This window comes from Brassica oleracea, unplaced genomic scaffold, assembly GCF_000695525.1.
Source record: "Brassica oleracea var. oleracea cultivar TO1000 unplaced genomic scaffold, BOL UnpScaffold01181, whole genome shotgun sequence".
NCBI lineage: Eukaryota > Viridiplantae > Streptophyta > Magnoliopsida > Brassicales > Brassicaceae > Brassica > Brassica oleracea.
The window spans coordinates 1-14,823 of record NW_013617737.1 but is presented as its reverse complement, the minus strand read 5'-3'; the positions used below and the strand labels follow the sequence as shown (position 1 = coordinate 14,823).

Below are 14,823 nucleotides of genomic sequence, written 5' to 3'. Positions count from 1 at the left end.
TGGTTTGTATGGTTTTTTGTGATATGTTGTTAAGTAATTGGTAGTTTTACGAAATTTAGGAATATGGATGTCTGGACAATACCAGTGTATCATTTGCTTCAGTTGTACAAACGTAAAACCGATCAAATAATTTAATTTTAATTGTTTCGTTGGAGTGAATTGTTTGATGATCTATACATCATACCAGTTGCTATGTCTCATTTTAAATACATATCCTTATATGTTAGATACTTATATGTTATTTTTATTTGAATATTTTAGTCGGAAAGTATTTGAAGCATATAAAACCAAAACAGAGGATAGAGTAAATTTTAAAAAATCAGAATGTTTTGAGTAAATGTAATAAGGTCACCAACTAATTGACTGCATGTCCTGAGAATAAACTGTTGTTAAAATTTTTAAAAATAAGTTCGGTATAGCAAGAGAACTTGTCCAAATCGATGCTTACGCCGTGTTTCTCCGATCACTGAGAGGAATGGGTCGTACCAATATGTAATGAAAATAACGACAATTAGTCAATGCTCACTGATTGGTATATAAAAAGTATAAAGTAAATGTGTAGCTCTAACCTCGGTCACTTGGACGTCCTTAAAGATTTCTTTGTATACAATATTAGTAACTCCATCTTCACCGTTCATATCGGAAGTCTCGTCTAAAATCTTAAGCCCATTCGGAGTTGTTACTCGAGACATGGCAACGTCGTACAACTGACCATGAGTAAAAACAGGGCGTGGAAGATATAAAGCAACTTGGTTCAGACTTTGACCCTGGCTCTTGTTGATTGTCATGGCATATCACAGTCTGATTGGGAATTGTCTTCGGTTAAAGGTGAATGGATGCATGGTATCGGTGGGACTAAGTTGTATCCTAGGGATCAAAACTTCTTCTCCAAATCTGTCCCAGTCATGATTCTAGCCTTAACAACCCTGTTACCTAGGCGAGTAACCACCATTCTTGTACCATTACACAAACCTTGATCCTGGTTAAGATTGTGCATCATCATCACTGGAGTTCCAATTTTGAGGCACAATCTGTGGTTTGGGAGGCCCGAAAACTCTAGTGAATTGAGGTACTCTGGCGGGTAGTGGGTGGTCCAATCATCGTCTGGCGTAGCTTCGAACTCCACTGATTCAGAACTCAAATACTCTCTAGCCTGTGATGGGATCTTGGAGAGGAGATAAGCGTTCACATAATGTACGGTATTATTGGTAGGTGTCAGCACGGCTCTCTCTTTTAGGTAGTCCTTATCCCAGTAGTTTTGGAGGAAGTTAGGATATGCAGCATGCGCCAGAGCTTCGTGTGGTGTATCTGAGCGAGAGATCAAGAACCTTTTATCCACAGTAATCTGATTCCCTTCCTCATGTTTTGGTTTATTGGACGCCAAGGCGTCAGCTTCCCCATCACCGACTTGTAGAATCCATTTTGCGAAGTCCTTGTCTTCTTGCCGCAGCCGCATGTTGATGGATAAGGTGAATACTCGGGCCATTTTCCATAGATATGATTTGCTGATGGATGCGAGAACGGTGTCTGGCCTTTTTCCGTGTGGAATAACTGGCAAAATCTGCCGGAAATCCCCGCCGAGAAGCACCGTCTTGCCACCAAAGGGCTGTGTGCTAGCTTCTGGAGACTCATGCGATAACAAATCTCTGAAGGAACGATCTAAGGTTTCAAAAGCGTGTCGGTGTGCCATCGGAGCTTCATCCCATATTATCAGGTCTGCCTTAGATATCAATGCAGCTAAACTTGACCCCTTGTGAATTTCACACATTGAACGATCATCTAGATTCAGAGGTAATTTTGAACCGTGAGTGTGCTGTCCTTCCTCCCGGGAGCAGCAATGCTGCGATGCCAGCTGTAGCTACCGGTATAACTACTTTGCCAACTGACCTAAGCCTCGCTATAATAGTTCTGTATAGGTATGTCTTTCCTGTGCCTCCTGCACCTGAGACAAAAATTAACTGGCCCGACTGCTCGTCAACTGACTTCAGAACAGCAGCATATACTTTCTCCTGATCCGTATTCATCGCCGAGAACAATACTCTATGCGTCTCCTTCTCCTTTTCGAATTTATACATCAGTTCCTGCCGCAAAACTTGGCTGTTTATCTCTGATAGTATTGAAGTATCTGGCTGAGGCAACTCATCATAGTCTGCTAGTGACTGGTTATGCTCTTTTAAGTGTTTGTCAACCTCGAGCAGTGTATACTGCTTTAACTGCTCATCTTGTAAGTCGAGACCTGGAAATCGAAACTCCTTTTGTTTCATGTACAGTATGTCCTCTGCCAAAAACATCCAAGTATGCTCCCAAAGCTTGAGTGGGTCTACGACTTGACAATAAACCAAGATAAGCACAAACAGTCTTCTCAGCTGCCGTCCGGTTGCCCATGAAGATGGCTCCTCTATTGCCTCATGCCACTCTTTATCATCATCAAGTAGTCCTCGTGCATAACACGCTTCTTTGAATTTCTTATATACCACATCCCCTACCGTGTATAACACGTCATAGCCTCTAGGACCTCTAACAACATTCAGCAACATCCTTAAGAAGTATCTATCACCAGACGCTGGGCTGACATACACGACCCTCCCTATAGCTTCCCCTTGCAGTCTTGGCGTCCATATCCTATCGTTTGAATGGTAGACAAACCTCGAAGGGAATTCAACGTAGGTCAGCTCCATAGCTTCCTCATACGTGTCGCATGCCTCAAAGAACGCTGTTAACATTGACCTATCAATATTTTCTCGGTATACCACCTTTGATAAGTCAGCAGATTCGTCAAATACCATCACATGGTCACCTGGTAGATGTACGGGGAGCTTCACAACATTGGGCTGGTTATAGTGTATAGGAAAAGCAAACAATCTCCATGAACCTTCGCAAGCTGATATATACCGGCACTCCAGGAAATTGTTGATCTCATTACTCGTGTCTGGCTCATTCCTATGTATAAGGACAGTTGCTCTATCAACGCCTTTCGTTATGTATTTGAAAAGATATTTGATTGCGCTGGTTCTGCAACACCATTCAACGTTGATGTGGGCTTGATATTTTTTCAAAAGACCAAGATTATGAGGCACAACAAAACGATTATCCAGCTCGATCTCTCCCTTGACTACAAAATCTCCAGTACCAGCTCTCTTTCTATAAACAACAAATCCAGATTTGTCTATTCTTGTCTGATCTGAAGAAGGTTTAGGAAAATTCTTAGTACACTCTCCTTTCTCCATACATGGTGAGTTGGGGCGCATTTTACCACACGGACCATGCATCATATGCCGCTCAACCAGCTCAAACCCCTCTCTATCAACTTCTTTATCGGGAAACTCAGCTGAGATGTATTCATCAATAACCGAAGCTGTTACTTCCTTCTTTATACCTTTCAACCATAGTAAAATATGGGCATGGGGCAGACCTCGTTTCTGAAACTCAATGGTGTAGACAGCTACAATAATAAGTAAAGAGATACATTAGATGATAACATAGAACGAAAACCATTCCGATAACATTAACAATTACTAAAAAAAAAAAACTCATGGGATACTATATGCATCTAATTATCCTCTTAATGGAATATAATTAGTATCTTAAAGCTAACCATCCAATGATATTATCAATTATGATAGATGAGTTATTTTGGGATGTTTGTCTCAGCATCACAAAGAAGTTTGAAATATCTAAAATGTGCCATTTTATATACATATTTATAATATATTATTGTATACGTTACATCGGAATCATGTTTCGGTTGATTCAAATTTTCCACATAATCATATTTATTTAGTTTAACATTTAATGTTTTATATGTTTGTTACTTTTGAATTTTCTGTTATAAAATATGGGAAATTGTAGTATTTTGACTATTATTTTCTCTTAATGTGCTAATTCAAATTGTTTAAATATATTTACTAAAATATTTTTAATATGTGAATGTTTTCTTTTATATATATATCTGATGTTTGATTTAATGCTTTTGAAAACATAAATATTAAGCTATCATACTAATTTTTGAATTAATAAAATATAAACTAATATATATTTGTTACTCTTAATGAAAAAATAAAAAGTTATTTTAGTAATTAACTATGTATAATTGATTCCACGTTACACAGTATTTTGATAGTGTACAAATGAATTTCAAAAATTTCTAATACATAAGAATGTTCAATGAAACATAAATAAAAATTTTATATTGACAACTAAACTCTCCCGTTAAAAACTATCACGGTTAATATCGTGTATATCCTTATTGAATAAATTAAATAAAATACGAAGTTAGTGTTTATTTGTTTAGGTGAGTGTTTACAATTAATAAAAACAAAAATTATCCATAATTTAAAAATATATTTAAAATAAAAAGATAATTCATACATATATTGGATTGTTATCCCTTTTTGGAACAATATCGTGTTGATATGCAAAAATATATATATTTTAATAAAATTGTTAAGTTTAAAAACAGAAAGATTTAAAACTATATTATATTAAAATTAAAATATTTGTTAATAAAATTGTATATAATTAAAAGTGAATATCAAGTGATCTCTAAGATCTATATATTATTTGTTAATAATGAATATAGTGTACAAATGGATTTTTAAAATTTCTAATTCATATGAATTTTCAATGAAAACATACATAATAATTGTAAATTATAATTTTTAATTAATAATACATGTATTAATAAGTAGTTATAAAAAAATTAAATATATTGTTCTACTAAATTGTATTAGTTTAAAATTACTTTAAATAATACAATTGCGATGGATTTGATCATTAATAAATAATATTCTATTTATAGTTTTCTTACCTGCGTCCAGCGTAGGGAAGAACTCTCCCTTTTTGAAATCTGCCATCATCTCATCAAGCTTGATTTTGAAGATCCGACATTCTAGGTCAGGTCGGCTATTAGCAGAATCACCTCCATATGCATCCAGATGGTTACTGAGTTCCACCCAATTAGGATTAGCAGTGACAGTGATAAAGAGATGAGGATTCCCATACCAACGGCATATAGCCATTGCGTCCTGGTACTTTTCAGACATGTACCGGGGTCCAGCAGTGAAGGACGAAGGGAGGATGATCTTCTTACCAACTTGAGTAGCATCCGCATCGCCAGTTTCAACGGCGTCACATACGTTGTTATACAGGTCTGCTCGGAGTTTTTTCTGATTTAGACTCAAAAATCGCAGTCGCTCCGTCTCTACAGCTACATAGGCGTCAACAATGTACTGGTGCAGCAATCTTCTACCTTTAATGATTGTCATTCCTTCCGATGGCCTAGTTTGTAGCTGGTAAGCATAGAACTCTCGCATCGTCATGTATGTTCTTCTCACAGTGGATGCTTCAGGCCCCTCATATGGCAATCGCTCATGGTAACCTGTTTCTCCGTAAGGAAACAATAATGGATACTGAAGGCTCATCAGTAATGGGTGTAGATCACCTATTCTTTGCAGTGCAGATGATTTGAGCTCAACCACAATATCTCTTCCTACTGAGGTTGCAGACAAATCACCAATTATTAGTCCACCGATCTCACTCGCCGTAGGAAGATCATATTGACGACCTCTGCTTGGTTGGCTGACCAATGTGATGCTGAATTCAATTTTCCCGGTTGTTCGAAAACGGTCGCGCGCATGCCTGAAGGTTTTGGCTAGGTGATTATTAATATCTAGCATCTCAATCAACTGGAGGATAACAGTATCATCCACGGCCAGCTGAGATGAGCCTTTTGTAAAAGACCTCTTTCGGTTTTCCAGCTCATTATCAGTGTCGAAAATATAAAGCTGCAAATACTCTGGATCGTTACCATCGTCAGGTAGCATAGAACCAATTCTATGAATGATTTGGCCATGAACCCGAAATGTAAAAGGTCCAGGGGTCCCAGTAACGCTATGATCAATCTGTGCACCCATGGATGTGAAAGCGAGCAAACTGTTTGCAACTCTGATGTGAGATCTGAATTTAGGCGTCTCTAGGATCTCTAGCAATGGAGAGGGTGGTTCTCGGACAGGTGGAAGCCTCACTCTACCTCTCTGGCAACATAGACTAAACTGTTTGGCATCTCTGTTCGGCTGGACACCAGTTGCTTCTGCATTCCATAGTAATGCTTTACACGATGGACATGAGACTATATCCCATTTGTCACATGGCTTGCGGATTTTTGTACCTGAATCAGAAGGAAACATAGTCAAGTTATGTCTATGGGATGGGACAATATTATCCAACGATTCCAGGGTTTAGTTTTTGGACCGTCTGAGGTAGGCGCCGTGCGTAAGACGCTGTAAGACGGTGGCAGCGTAAGAATGTATGTAGATATTTTTGGTTTAACTTGATAGTAGCTAGGCATGTCCAAATTATTACCAGATGTGGACGCAGGCGCAGTCAACCTAGCTGTTTTAGTCTGTCTACGTATTGATAGCCGAAGCTGTCTGGCGATCCGAGATGATACTGCGTAAGGAGTGTCGGGGGGATGAGCGTTGGTTGAATCAGATGCTGTTGGTGGAGAAGCTGTTCGTGTTGAGTAAACTTGTTAGAAATATCTTTATGTATAAAAGAAGCATTGTATCTTTATATTCTTCATTATATAAGAACGCTATTGTTCCTTATCTGTACCCGAGATAATCCTTGGTCTGCCAACTCCGCGTTTCTTCATGGGATGCGTGTTAGCTACGTAAAGTCCGTTCTATAAGTTAATGCAGGTGAATGATGATAACATAATCTACTGCTAGACACACGAAAATAGCTACTAACCAACTGAAGGCGATTGGGTTTGTTTAGATGACCAAATAGCCATTCGTGCACGTCGGGATAATCGCGATTCGATTGCTTTTTGATCACCTGATAAAGAGTATACGGTGGGATGGTTATAGATCGCGACAACACGTTCAAAATTTCATTGGTTAGAACTGTAAGTTCGTTGTGTTTACCAGTAGTTGAGTCTCCCGTGTTTACGCGGTCGCATGATGATTCTCCGGACGCACCCAATCTTCTTCCATTGTCACTCCTTGGCTCACTTGCACCAGGATGTAAATCTCTTTTACGTGTTATCTTCACCATTATTTTGATAACTCCACACAGGTTCTATGGTAATCGGATTCTGGCTAAAATGGTTCTGAATACTATTGTTCCTCCATATGTATCTTAACGTCCGTTACCATATAGGTCAGTCATAAATATGTGTACTTAATCAGTTTCCATATTTGGCTGCGTGACTAAATGCGATGGCAACCATTAGTCTATTATAACAAATCTCATAATTTTTTTTTTTTTTTTTTTTTTAAATATGGAAATATCATTTAAAAAAGAGATAATTTTTTGAATAGTTTGTATGGTTATCTAAAAAATCTTTCAGTAAAAAGTCAAAAACATAAACTATATAACTAAATGTTAATCAAATAATTTTATTTAGTTATATAATTAAAAATATAATATTGAGTTTTTGTTTCATTTTTTTAGTACCAATTTTTTCTTTTTATTTTCAATCAAATTTAGGTTGAACCAAAAAATAATAGAAAACGACAACTATTTGATGTATTGGTAGGTTTTAAGATTATTTATAGAGAATTTTATGTATTGTTAATTTTTATTCAGATGTCATACGAACTTTGGTTTTTTTATTTTTTTTTGCTTGATAATATCATAATGCTGAATTCAGTTGGATCAATGGAATGACATGGGAAAATGTATATGAGTGTGTCGGTGTTTGATTAGAGCCGTAGTCGCAATTGCATTGCATGTTAACTTGCAGCGTGTAGGGAATGATATTATATTTTTGCGTGGGTCTGACGTAGCGGAAGTTATGTACATGCAGTTGCAAAGTTTAGATCTGAATAATTATAGATTTGTATGTTAATTATAGATTGGTTTATCAAAATATTTCAGATACCGGAGCAGGCCCGGCCCTGAAAATCTAAAATAAAACAAAGGCTGGAAGCTCAATAAAAAATAAAGGCTGCCAACTAGAGTTGAACCTATTACCTATGAGAGAAACTATTCCTACTTTAACCAATTGAGCTAGTGATAACTTTTGAAAAATGGCTGAAAACTATGTTTTATATTAATGGCCGGAAGCAGATGCTTCCACTGCTTCTGCCCAGGGCCGCTACTGTACCGGAGTTAGATGAGTTTTGTTTGTTTCTTAATTGGGAAATTAAATACTTTTCTTAGTGATGGGCCGAACCAAACTTTTTTTTTTTTTTTTAAATTATAGATTCGTATGTTCATTATGGACGTTTTTTTCATATCTAAATTTATTTGTCTCTAAAAAATTTTCAGATACCAGAGTTAGATGAGTTTTGTTGTTTACTTAATTGGGAAATTAACATTTTTTTTTCTGGGTTTTTTTTATTAATTATGAAATAAAACATAAATCTTAAAGTACTGAGCCTAAACTCAACATGACATGGAATATTGAAAATACCAAAGCATATAACTGAAATTATTGAGCATAAACTCAACACGACAGAGAATATATTAAAAAAAAAACTCATGGAATAAATTCCATATAATAGATTAGATAGAAATTTTGAAAAGAACACGAAAACACGAATCCGGTTCAACCACCTTCATCGCGTACCGATAATCTCCTCAAGCAGCTGCAGGAGCTGGGTTGAGCCCTAAGGCCATCTCAAAAAACTCTGTCATGAGATATGCGTGGTAACATTTGTAGCAGACCGTGTTGACACCCGGTGGATGGCAGTTGAGTTCTGGTTCCATGCTTATGAGTGAGTCCACGTACACTTCCTTCATTTCCACGGTAAGATGACTCAGAGATGCCTGGACGTTGTCCCAGCTTGTCTCAACGGACTCAAGACCAATATCTTCAGTCAACTTGGAAAGTATCTTCTTCCCCTTACTGATCATACCCGTGGCCATGAGAAGAACACCGTAAAGGTACTTGGCCTCTTTGTGGGCCCCCTTAGAAGCAATACGAAGGTGGTAGAGTCCCAAAACAGGATTACCAAGATCGAAGTACTCACACATACCTTTAACATAATGAGCATCAAGATTGTTGGATGCCAAAAGACTTTCCATCATTCTCCCATACCCGTAAGAGATATTGGGTCTCTCCACCATGGGGGTGATGTTGAGTGTTTTGGCAAATTAATGGATCGTCTAGGCCGAAATTGAGACTCTTGCATGCCATCATTGTGTTACAGTAGTCAGCGGAGGAGGAAGCACCAACCTTGGAGACTATGAGCCGCAGCATGTCGTCAGGCATGGACTCGAGACGTGAGAGGGAACGTTTGGATGGCTCCATTGATATTTTTAGAAAGTTATACTGAATATGAGTCTTTGCTCTTGTTTTCCTTAGTGAAGACTTGCAATGATTTGTTCTGCTTAAATAGAAGTTATAATCTCAACGCCTTATAAATTTATTACGCATTTGAAGAGATCCAATAAATTGTAATAAAGCATTATTACTAACGTATTCCGTATGAGGTGAATCGTCAAGGCCCTGGGTTGCTTAATATGCGTATGTGTATGATTAGTGTGTAAAATAATATAGATGTCCTCGCCCAATCGTATACATAATACTGGATGCTGCATAACGGTGTTTACGTTACAATAGCTTAAATAAATTGGAGTAATTACAATTAATATCAATGAACGACTATTTAATGTATAGGTTTTATAAGGAAGTAGCTGAAATATCCAAAAGTTGTAAATAAAAAATAAAAGAAAAATGGATATATACAATTAAATAATCTTTTTATTTCTTATATTAGACTTGGAGAAAAAATTACTTGATGTTTATGCATCCTGCATAAGTGTCATGGTGAAATTAATTAAGCAAATTAATCTAAACATACATAATCGGTGATCATTGCACACTCTAACATGCTTGAAACCATAATACAATTCTTCTGCAAAACTTATATAAAATCACGTAAAGAAAATCGATCTGTTTGTGGATTTTAAATATAACGATTAGGAATACCACAACTGAATAACAATGGAAAAGAACCCAAAATATAAACCGGAATGATGAACACGACAATATTAGTTTTATACCGGACTAACTAAAACAGAAACATCCAAATTTGTGAAATCAAATTTAAATATTAGTTTTGATTGACTCGACATTATAAAGACATGTCCGCGCATGAGAAACACAAAAGCTTACTATATAGATACGTAACTAACAATAGAAAATCCTATATATATTATTTTAAACACATACAATGTAACATAAAAATCTAATATAAATTATTATAGACTAACCGTAAGATTAACATAAATAATAATAGACTAACCGGAAGGTTAACACCTCGTAATAAAAACCGAACAGAAATGCATGCAGTTAAAATTAAAGGGCCCATATAACCATTTGTGCAGCCTCGCTTGCTCGGATACTATGCAGCTTCGTTAATACACCATCGAACCATACGAATATTCCTTCCGCAGTATCATCAGATATTGCCATCTCCACACGATAGCTATATGAAGATGGTAAAGGTGAGTTTAGATCACCAGCAGGCATGTAAATCCTCATGTAGAAGACGCGATACTTACCGTAGGGCTCCAACAGCTTGTGGATTGTTGCATACTCCACACGTGAATGCAGACTCAGTCCGCTGCAATTTTTTACTGCATTTCGAGCAAGCAACATAACACCACCCCTTATCTGTGTCAATCCGGACAACCCTCCCAGTGCACAGAAAATCAATCTCCTGCAACATATAATCAAGACTCACATGGAAAGCGAACACTGACAATACAAATATAATATTACAAATCAAAACAAACAGATATTATACCTGAGATGCAGCAGAAACGATGAAACTGCTGAGGTCAGCGATGGTCATAGTTTCCACCTTCGCATATGACTTTAGCAGTGGAGCGGCCGACGGCAGACCAGTATCTCTGGCGACCAGCCTACACAGAGCATAATGATTACGCAAGAAACAACCGAACACACAAACACACGGTAAATTTACGACAATCATACCTGTAGAATAGAGCAGCTCCTGCTTCAGTCTTCTTATCAAAATACACGTGTGTTCCAGACGTAGCGTTAAGAAACAGACGACCTACGTAGATTAATAAACTTGTCAGGACTAAAGTGCTATGACATTAAATGATAATACACAATCCAATACCTCTGACAATCTTGGGATTTATGCTAGTGACAACCATGACCTTTGGATCAACCCTCATAGCCTCAAGCTGTATATGGAAAGCAACAGCCTGAGAGTCAAAGAAGCTTAAAGTGACAGTCTCATCACTGCACACATCAGAGAAGACACAATGACAATTAATATCAGAAAAGACATACGGGCCTCGCTACGAAAATAATTTGATAAGCCCGTGACGAAGCCCACGTGAAGTCCGGACAGAGCAACGCTTTAGTGAAACGGTGCGGATCCGACGTGTCAACGCTATAGACTCCCTATTTCTGACGTGGAATCTGAGCTGTCACCCCCAGGAGAGATACAAAGTGTCTTTTATATATAAGATTTCATATAAATATATCCGATGCGGATGATAGGAAATATCCTCAAATTGCATTGACTGAAGGATTTTATTAGCAGCAACAATTGAAAAAGGTACGCTTCTTTGTTTTCTTATACCTTTTTGTATTCTGATACCAACCCTAACGCATAAATCTATATTTATTTTAATTTTCGATTTATTTATTTTTTGCAGTGAAAGGTTTTCTAAAGGTGTCAGACATGATAGATCAGCTGCCTGAAGCTTTGATTCTGAAAATATTGTCGTCACTTCCAACAAAAACTGTTTTATCCACAAGTTCTTTGTCTAAAGAATGGCAGTCACAAAAACTGTTGGAAGTCAGTGCCAAAGTTTGAGTTCAATTCTGAGGATTACGAGAGTGAACACCAAACCTTTCCAGAGGTTGTCAGCAAGTCTTTCTTTTCATCTGAAGCTGCGGTTCTAGACTGCTTTCATCTCACTTGTGGATCAGATCAAGTTGATCCAGTAGATGTTGTACATTGGATTGACACTGCGTTTGCACGACAGTTGCGTACATTGGTACTCGATTTTATCAGCGATGACGACGAGTACTTCGTATTTACGAGTAGGTTGTGTAATTGTGATACACTTGAGACTTTGAAACTCGGGAGTATGATTATTGTAGACGTCTCTTCACCCGGCTCGATGAAATCTCTAAAAACGCTACATACATATGCGTGGTACCAAAACGATGAATCTATCCTTAACCTTTTATCAAGCTGTCGTATCCTTGAAGAATTGGTCGTGGGACGATCTGCCGAGCATACTGTTTCTTTTTTCACTATTGAAGTCCCTTCTTTGAAGAGATTAGTGATTTATGATGACAACTCTTGCACAGAGTTTTTTGGATATACGATAGTTGCTCCTTCTTTGTAATACTTAAAAATTGAGGAGTTAAGATGTCCACAGTTTTCTCTGAATGCACCGGACCTGGTGGAGGCAAATATTGCTGGAGTTTCATCTGGAATCAATGAATCTCTCGCTTCAGTCAGTAGTCTTTTCTTGGATTTATCACCCTCGGAGGTAACATTGTTTATATTTCCACTTGATTTTTTTGTTTTGTTATCTCAATGTTTTGTATGTATTGTTAATAATTTGATCTCATGTATAGACTCCTAGTGGATGTATCTTCTATCAGTTAGTATATCTACAGATCTATACACATGAACCAGACTGGTATGATCTACTTACTTGGATGCTCGAACGTTCTCCTAAACTACAAGTTCTGAAACTCGTTGACGTAAGACATTTTATTGATTTTTATTCAGGTAGCTATTTTAATGGTCTAGTTTAGGTATACATTAAATTCTCCTCTCTGTTTCGTTTGTCTCAGGAATATACTAAACATCGTGTGTCCGGGTGGGAATGGAATAAACCAAAGGACATCCCTGAATGTTTGTTGTTACATCTGGACAAGATATGATTGGAGAAAAGAAAATGAAGAAGAAGTGGCTACATACATTTTAAAGAACGCAAGAGGCTTGAAAAATGCAACTTTCTCTACAGATCTGATGTAGCATATCTTTTCTTGGAGCACAAGTTACTTTTTTTGTCGGTGATTTTATTTACTTTTATTTGCTATCGAAAGGTTTGGAGTAATGTTCCAATTCTTTCACGTCTTTTATTTTAGATAAGTCCTTTTTCCTTTTTGGTGTTATCTTTAGACTAATATATATAGAGAACGTTTGTGTTCTTCTATATTCGGTTTTTGATTAAAAAAGTTATTGAGACTTTCTTCTCAAGCAAATCGCCTCACGTTCCATTCTTTGAGAAAGATTAAAACAGAGTCGTCGAAGAAACACTCTCGTGTTGACTGCTTTCTTCGTATTGTCCATTACGCTGCTGCAACAGTTGGTATCAGAACCAAAGAATCCTTTATCATGCCGCCTAAGAGGGATGTTCAGAAGCAACTTGATGATCAAGCAGAAGCTTTTCGTGATGCTATGGCTGATCTTCGCCGTGAATTCCGAGAAACCTTACAGGTTTCGATTGAAGCAGCAATGCGCACGGTGCGGGAAGCACAGCCCCAAGCCCCACAACGTCAACGTCGCCAGGAACAAGACCTTGCAGAGGAGGAAGATGACGATCTTGCCGATGAGAACCCTTTTGCGGGACTGCAAGAGCAGCAAATCCTACCACAAAATCGTGATGTGATGGCAGCCCCTCGGGGTAAAAATCGCAACTGGGAATCTGGGTTTCGACTGGAGTTGCCTGAATTTACTGGTAGTCTAAAGCCAGATGAGCTCCTTGACTGGATCAGCTCGGTGGAAGAACTCCTTACGTTCAAACAGGTGCCTGATGTGATGCGTGTACCGTTAGTGGCTACTCGCTTCAAGGGAAGGGCGTCAGCCTGGTGGCAACAGGTCAAAGAACAGAGAGCCCGAGCAGGCAAAGAGCGTTTGAATTCATGGGAGAAACTCAAACGGATGCTTCGCAAGTCGTTCTTCCCTTATAATTACACACGTACGGTGTATAACCAATTACAGAATTTGAGACAAGGAAGTAAAACCGTGGATGATTATGCGTCGGAATTTTTCACCCTTCTCTCACGTAATACACTTCTGGAAACACATGACCAACTGGTCTCACGCTTCATTGGCGGATTACGGCAACAAATACAGAACAATCTCTTGTTGTTCAATCCAAATAGTGTGTCGGAAGCTCATCAACGGGCCATATTGATCGAACAAAACATCCGTTCTCAAGCTACTTGGCAATCCACCGGCGGACGAGCTCGTACAAATTCAACGGCAGAATCCGCAACAACTACTCTTGACCCGCTGACCAAAGAAAAGCCTGCTCCCGTGCCAGACCAGGCTCAAAGAACGGCGCGACCCGCTACCTTTAAGTGCTTTAATTGTGGAGAGATTGGTCATCGCCAAAACTCGTGTCCCAAGCGTGCCTTGATCACTAATGATGAACCTATTTATGATGAGGAAGAGGTGTTGGAAGACGAAACAAAACAAGAGGAACTTGTCAATGGGGATATCGGCCAGCTGCTAGTACTTCGTCGCAATCTGTTGAGCCCCCAAGGGATACAAGAATCGTGGCTCTGCACAAATATTTTTCACTCATCTTGCACAATACGCGGAAAGGTTTGTAGGTTCATGATAGACTCTGGGAGTTGCACCAATGTTATTTCAGAGGAAGCAGTAGCCAAGCTAGCATTGTTCGCGGAACCGCACCCCAACCCTTATAAGCTAGTATGGCTCAACAAGCAAACAGATATTCGTATTTCTCGACAGTGCAAAGTTCCTTTCTCAGTAGGAGCAACTTACAACGATCTGCCGACCTGTGACGCTGTCCCCATGGACGCATGCCACATGTTACTCGGTAGACCATGGCAGT

At 38.3% G+C, this 14,823-nt stretch overlaps 4 protein-coding genes and 1 pseudogene across 4 annotated transcripts; 2 read left to right on the top strand and 3 right to left on the bottom strand.

The window, feature by feature from the left end:
- Positions 1–874: 874 nt before the first annotated feature.
- On the bottom strand, positions 875–7,056 carry LOC106321037. Its single transcript, XM_013759360.1, has 5 exons — positions 6,927–7,056; positions 6,361–6,507; positions 4,808–6,166; positions 1,863–3,442; positions 875–1,750 (listed from the first exon to the last, which is right to left on the bottom strand). Exons 1-5 carry the CDS (start codon positions 7,054–7,056, stop codon positions 875–877), a joined length of 4,092 nt encoding a protein of 1,363 aa, XP_013614814.1.
- Positions 7,057–8,586: 1,530 nt separating this feature from the next.
- On the bottom strand, positions 8,587–9,075 carry LOC106321036 (F-box protein At2g35280-like). The gene has a single exon (XM_013759358.1). It carries the CDS (start codon positions 9,073–9,075, stop codon positions 8,587–8,589), a length of 489 nt encoding a protein of 162 aa, XP_013614812.1.
- Positions 9,076–10,309: 1,234 nt separating this feature from the next.
- Positions 10,310–11,160, bottom strand: LOC106321035. Its single transcript, XM_013759357.1, has 5 exons — positions 11,103–11,160; positions 10,952–11,033; positions 10,761–10,878; positions 10,516–10,673; positions 10,310–10,439 (listed from the first exon to the last, which is right to left on the bottom strand). The coding sequence occupies exons 1-5, from the start codon at positions 11,158–11,160 to the stop codon at positions 10,310–10,312; spliced, it is 546 nt and encodes a 181-aa protein (XP_013614811.1).
- A 367-nt stretch (positions 11,161–11,527) lies between these two features.
- LOC106321040 lies at positions 11,528–13,119 on the top strand (annotated as a pseudogene).
- Positions 13,120–13,355: 236 nt separating this feature from the next.
- LOC106321034 lies at positions 13,356–14,808 on the top strand (the record flags this gene model as incomplete). The annotated part of the gene is made up of 1 exon (XM_013759356.1): positions 13,356–14,808. A coding segment is annotated over exon 1 (1,453 nt), but the record flags the coding sequence as incomplete, so codon positions are not given.
- Between the last annotated feature and the right edge of the window lie 15 nt (positions 14,809–14,823).

Bases quoted from the DNA above. Each gene is read 5' to 3' on its own strand.
- LOC106321037 (XM_013759360.1), bottom strand. From the start codon at position 7,056: ATGGTGAAGATAACACGTAAAAGAGATTTACATCCTGGTGCAAGTGAG. The intron at 6,508-6,926 runs GTAAACACAACG...CAACACGAACAG, and splicing joins CACGGGAGACTCAACTACTG to CTTCTCCACCAACAGCATCT. The intron at 6,167-6,360 runs GTAATAATTTGG...CTTCTGATTCAG, and splicing joins TGCGCCTGCGTCCACATCTG to GTACAAAAATCCGCAAGCCA.
- LOC106321036 (XM_013759358.1), bottom strand. From the start codon at position 9,075: ATGGTGGAGAGACCCAATATCTCTTACGGGTATGGGAGAATGATGGAA.
- LOC106321035 (XM_013759357.1), bottom strand. From the start codon at position 11,160: ATGAGGGTTGATCCAAAGGTCATGGTTGTCACTAGCATAAATCCCAAG. The intron at 11,034-11,102 runs GTATTGGATTGT...TAATCTACGTAG, and splicing joins AAATCCCAAGATTGTCAGAG to GTCGTCTGTTTCTTAACGCT. The intron at 10,440-10,515 runs GTAAGTATCGCG...ATCTTCATATAG, and splicing joins CAAGCTGTTGGAGCCCTACG to CTATCGTGTGGAGATGGCAA.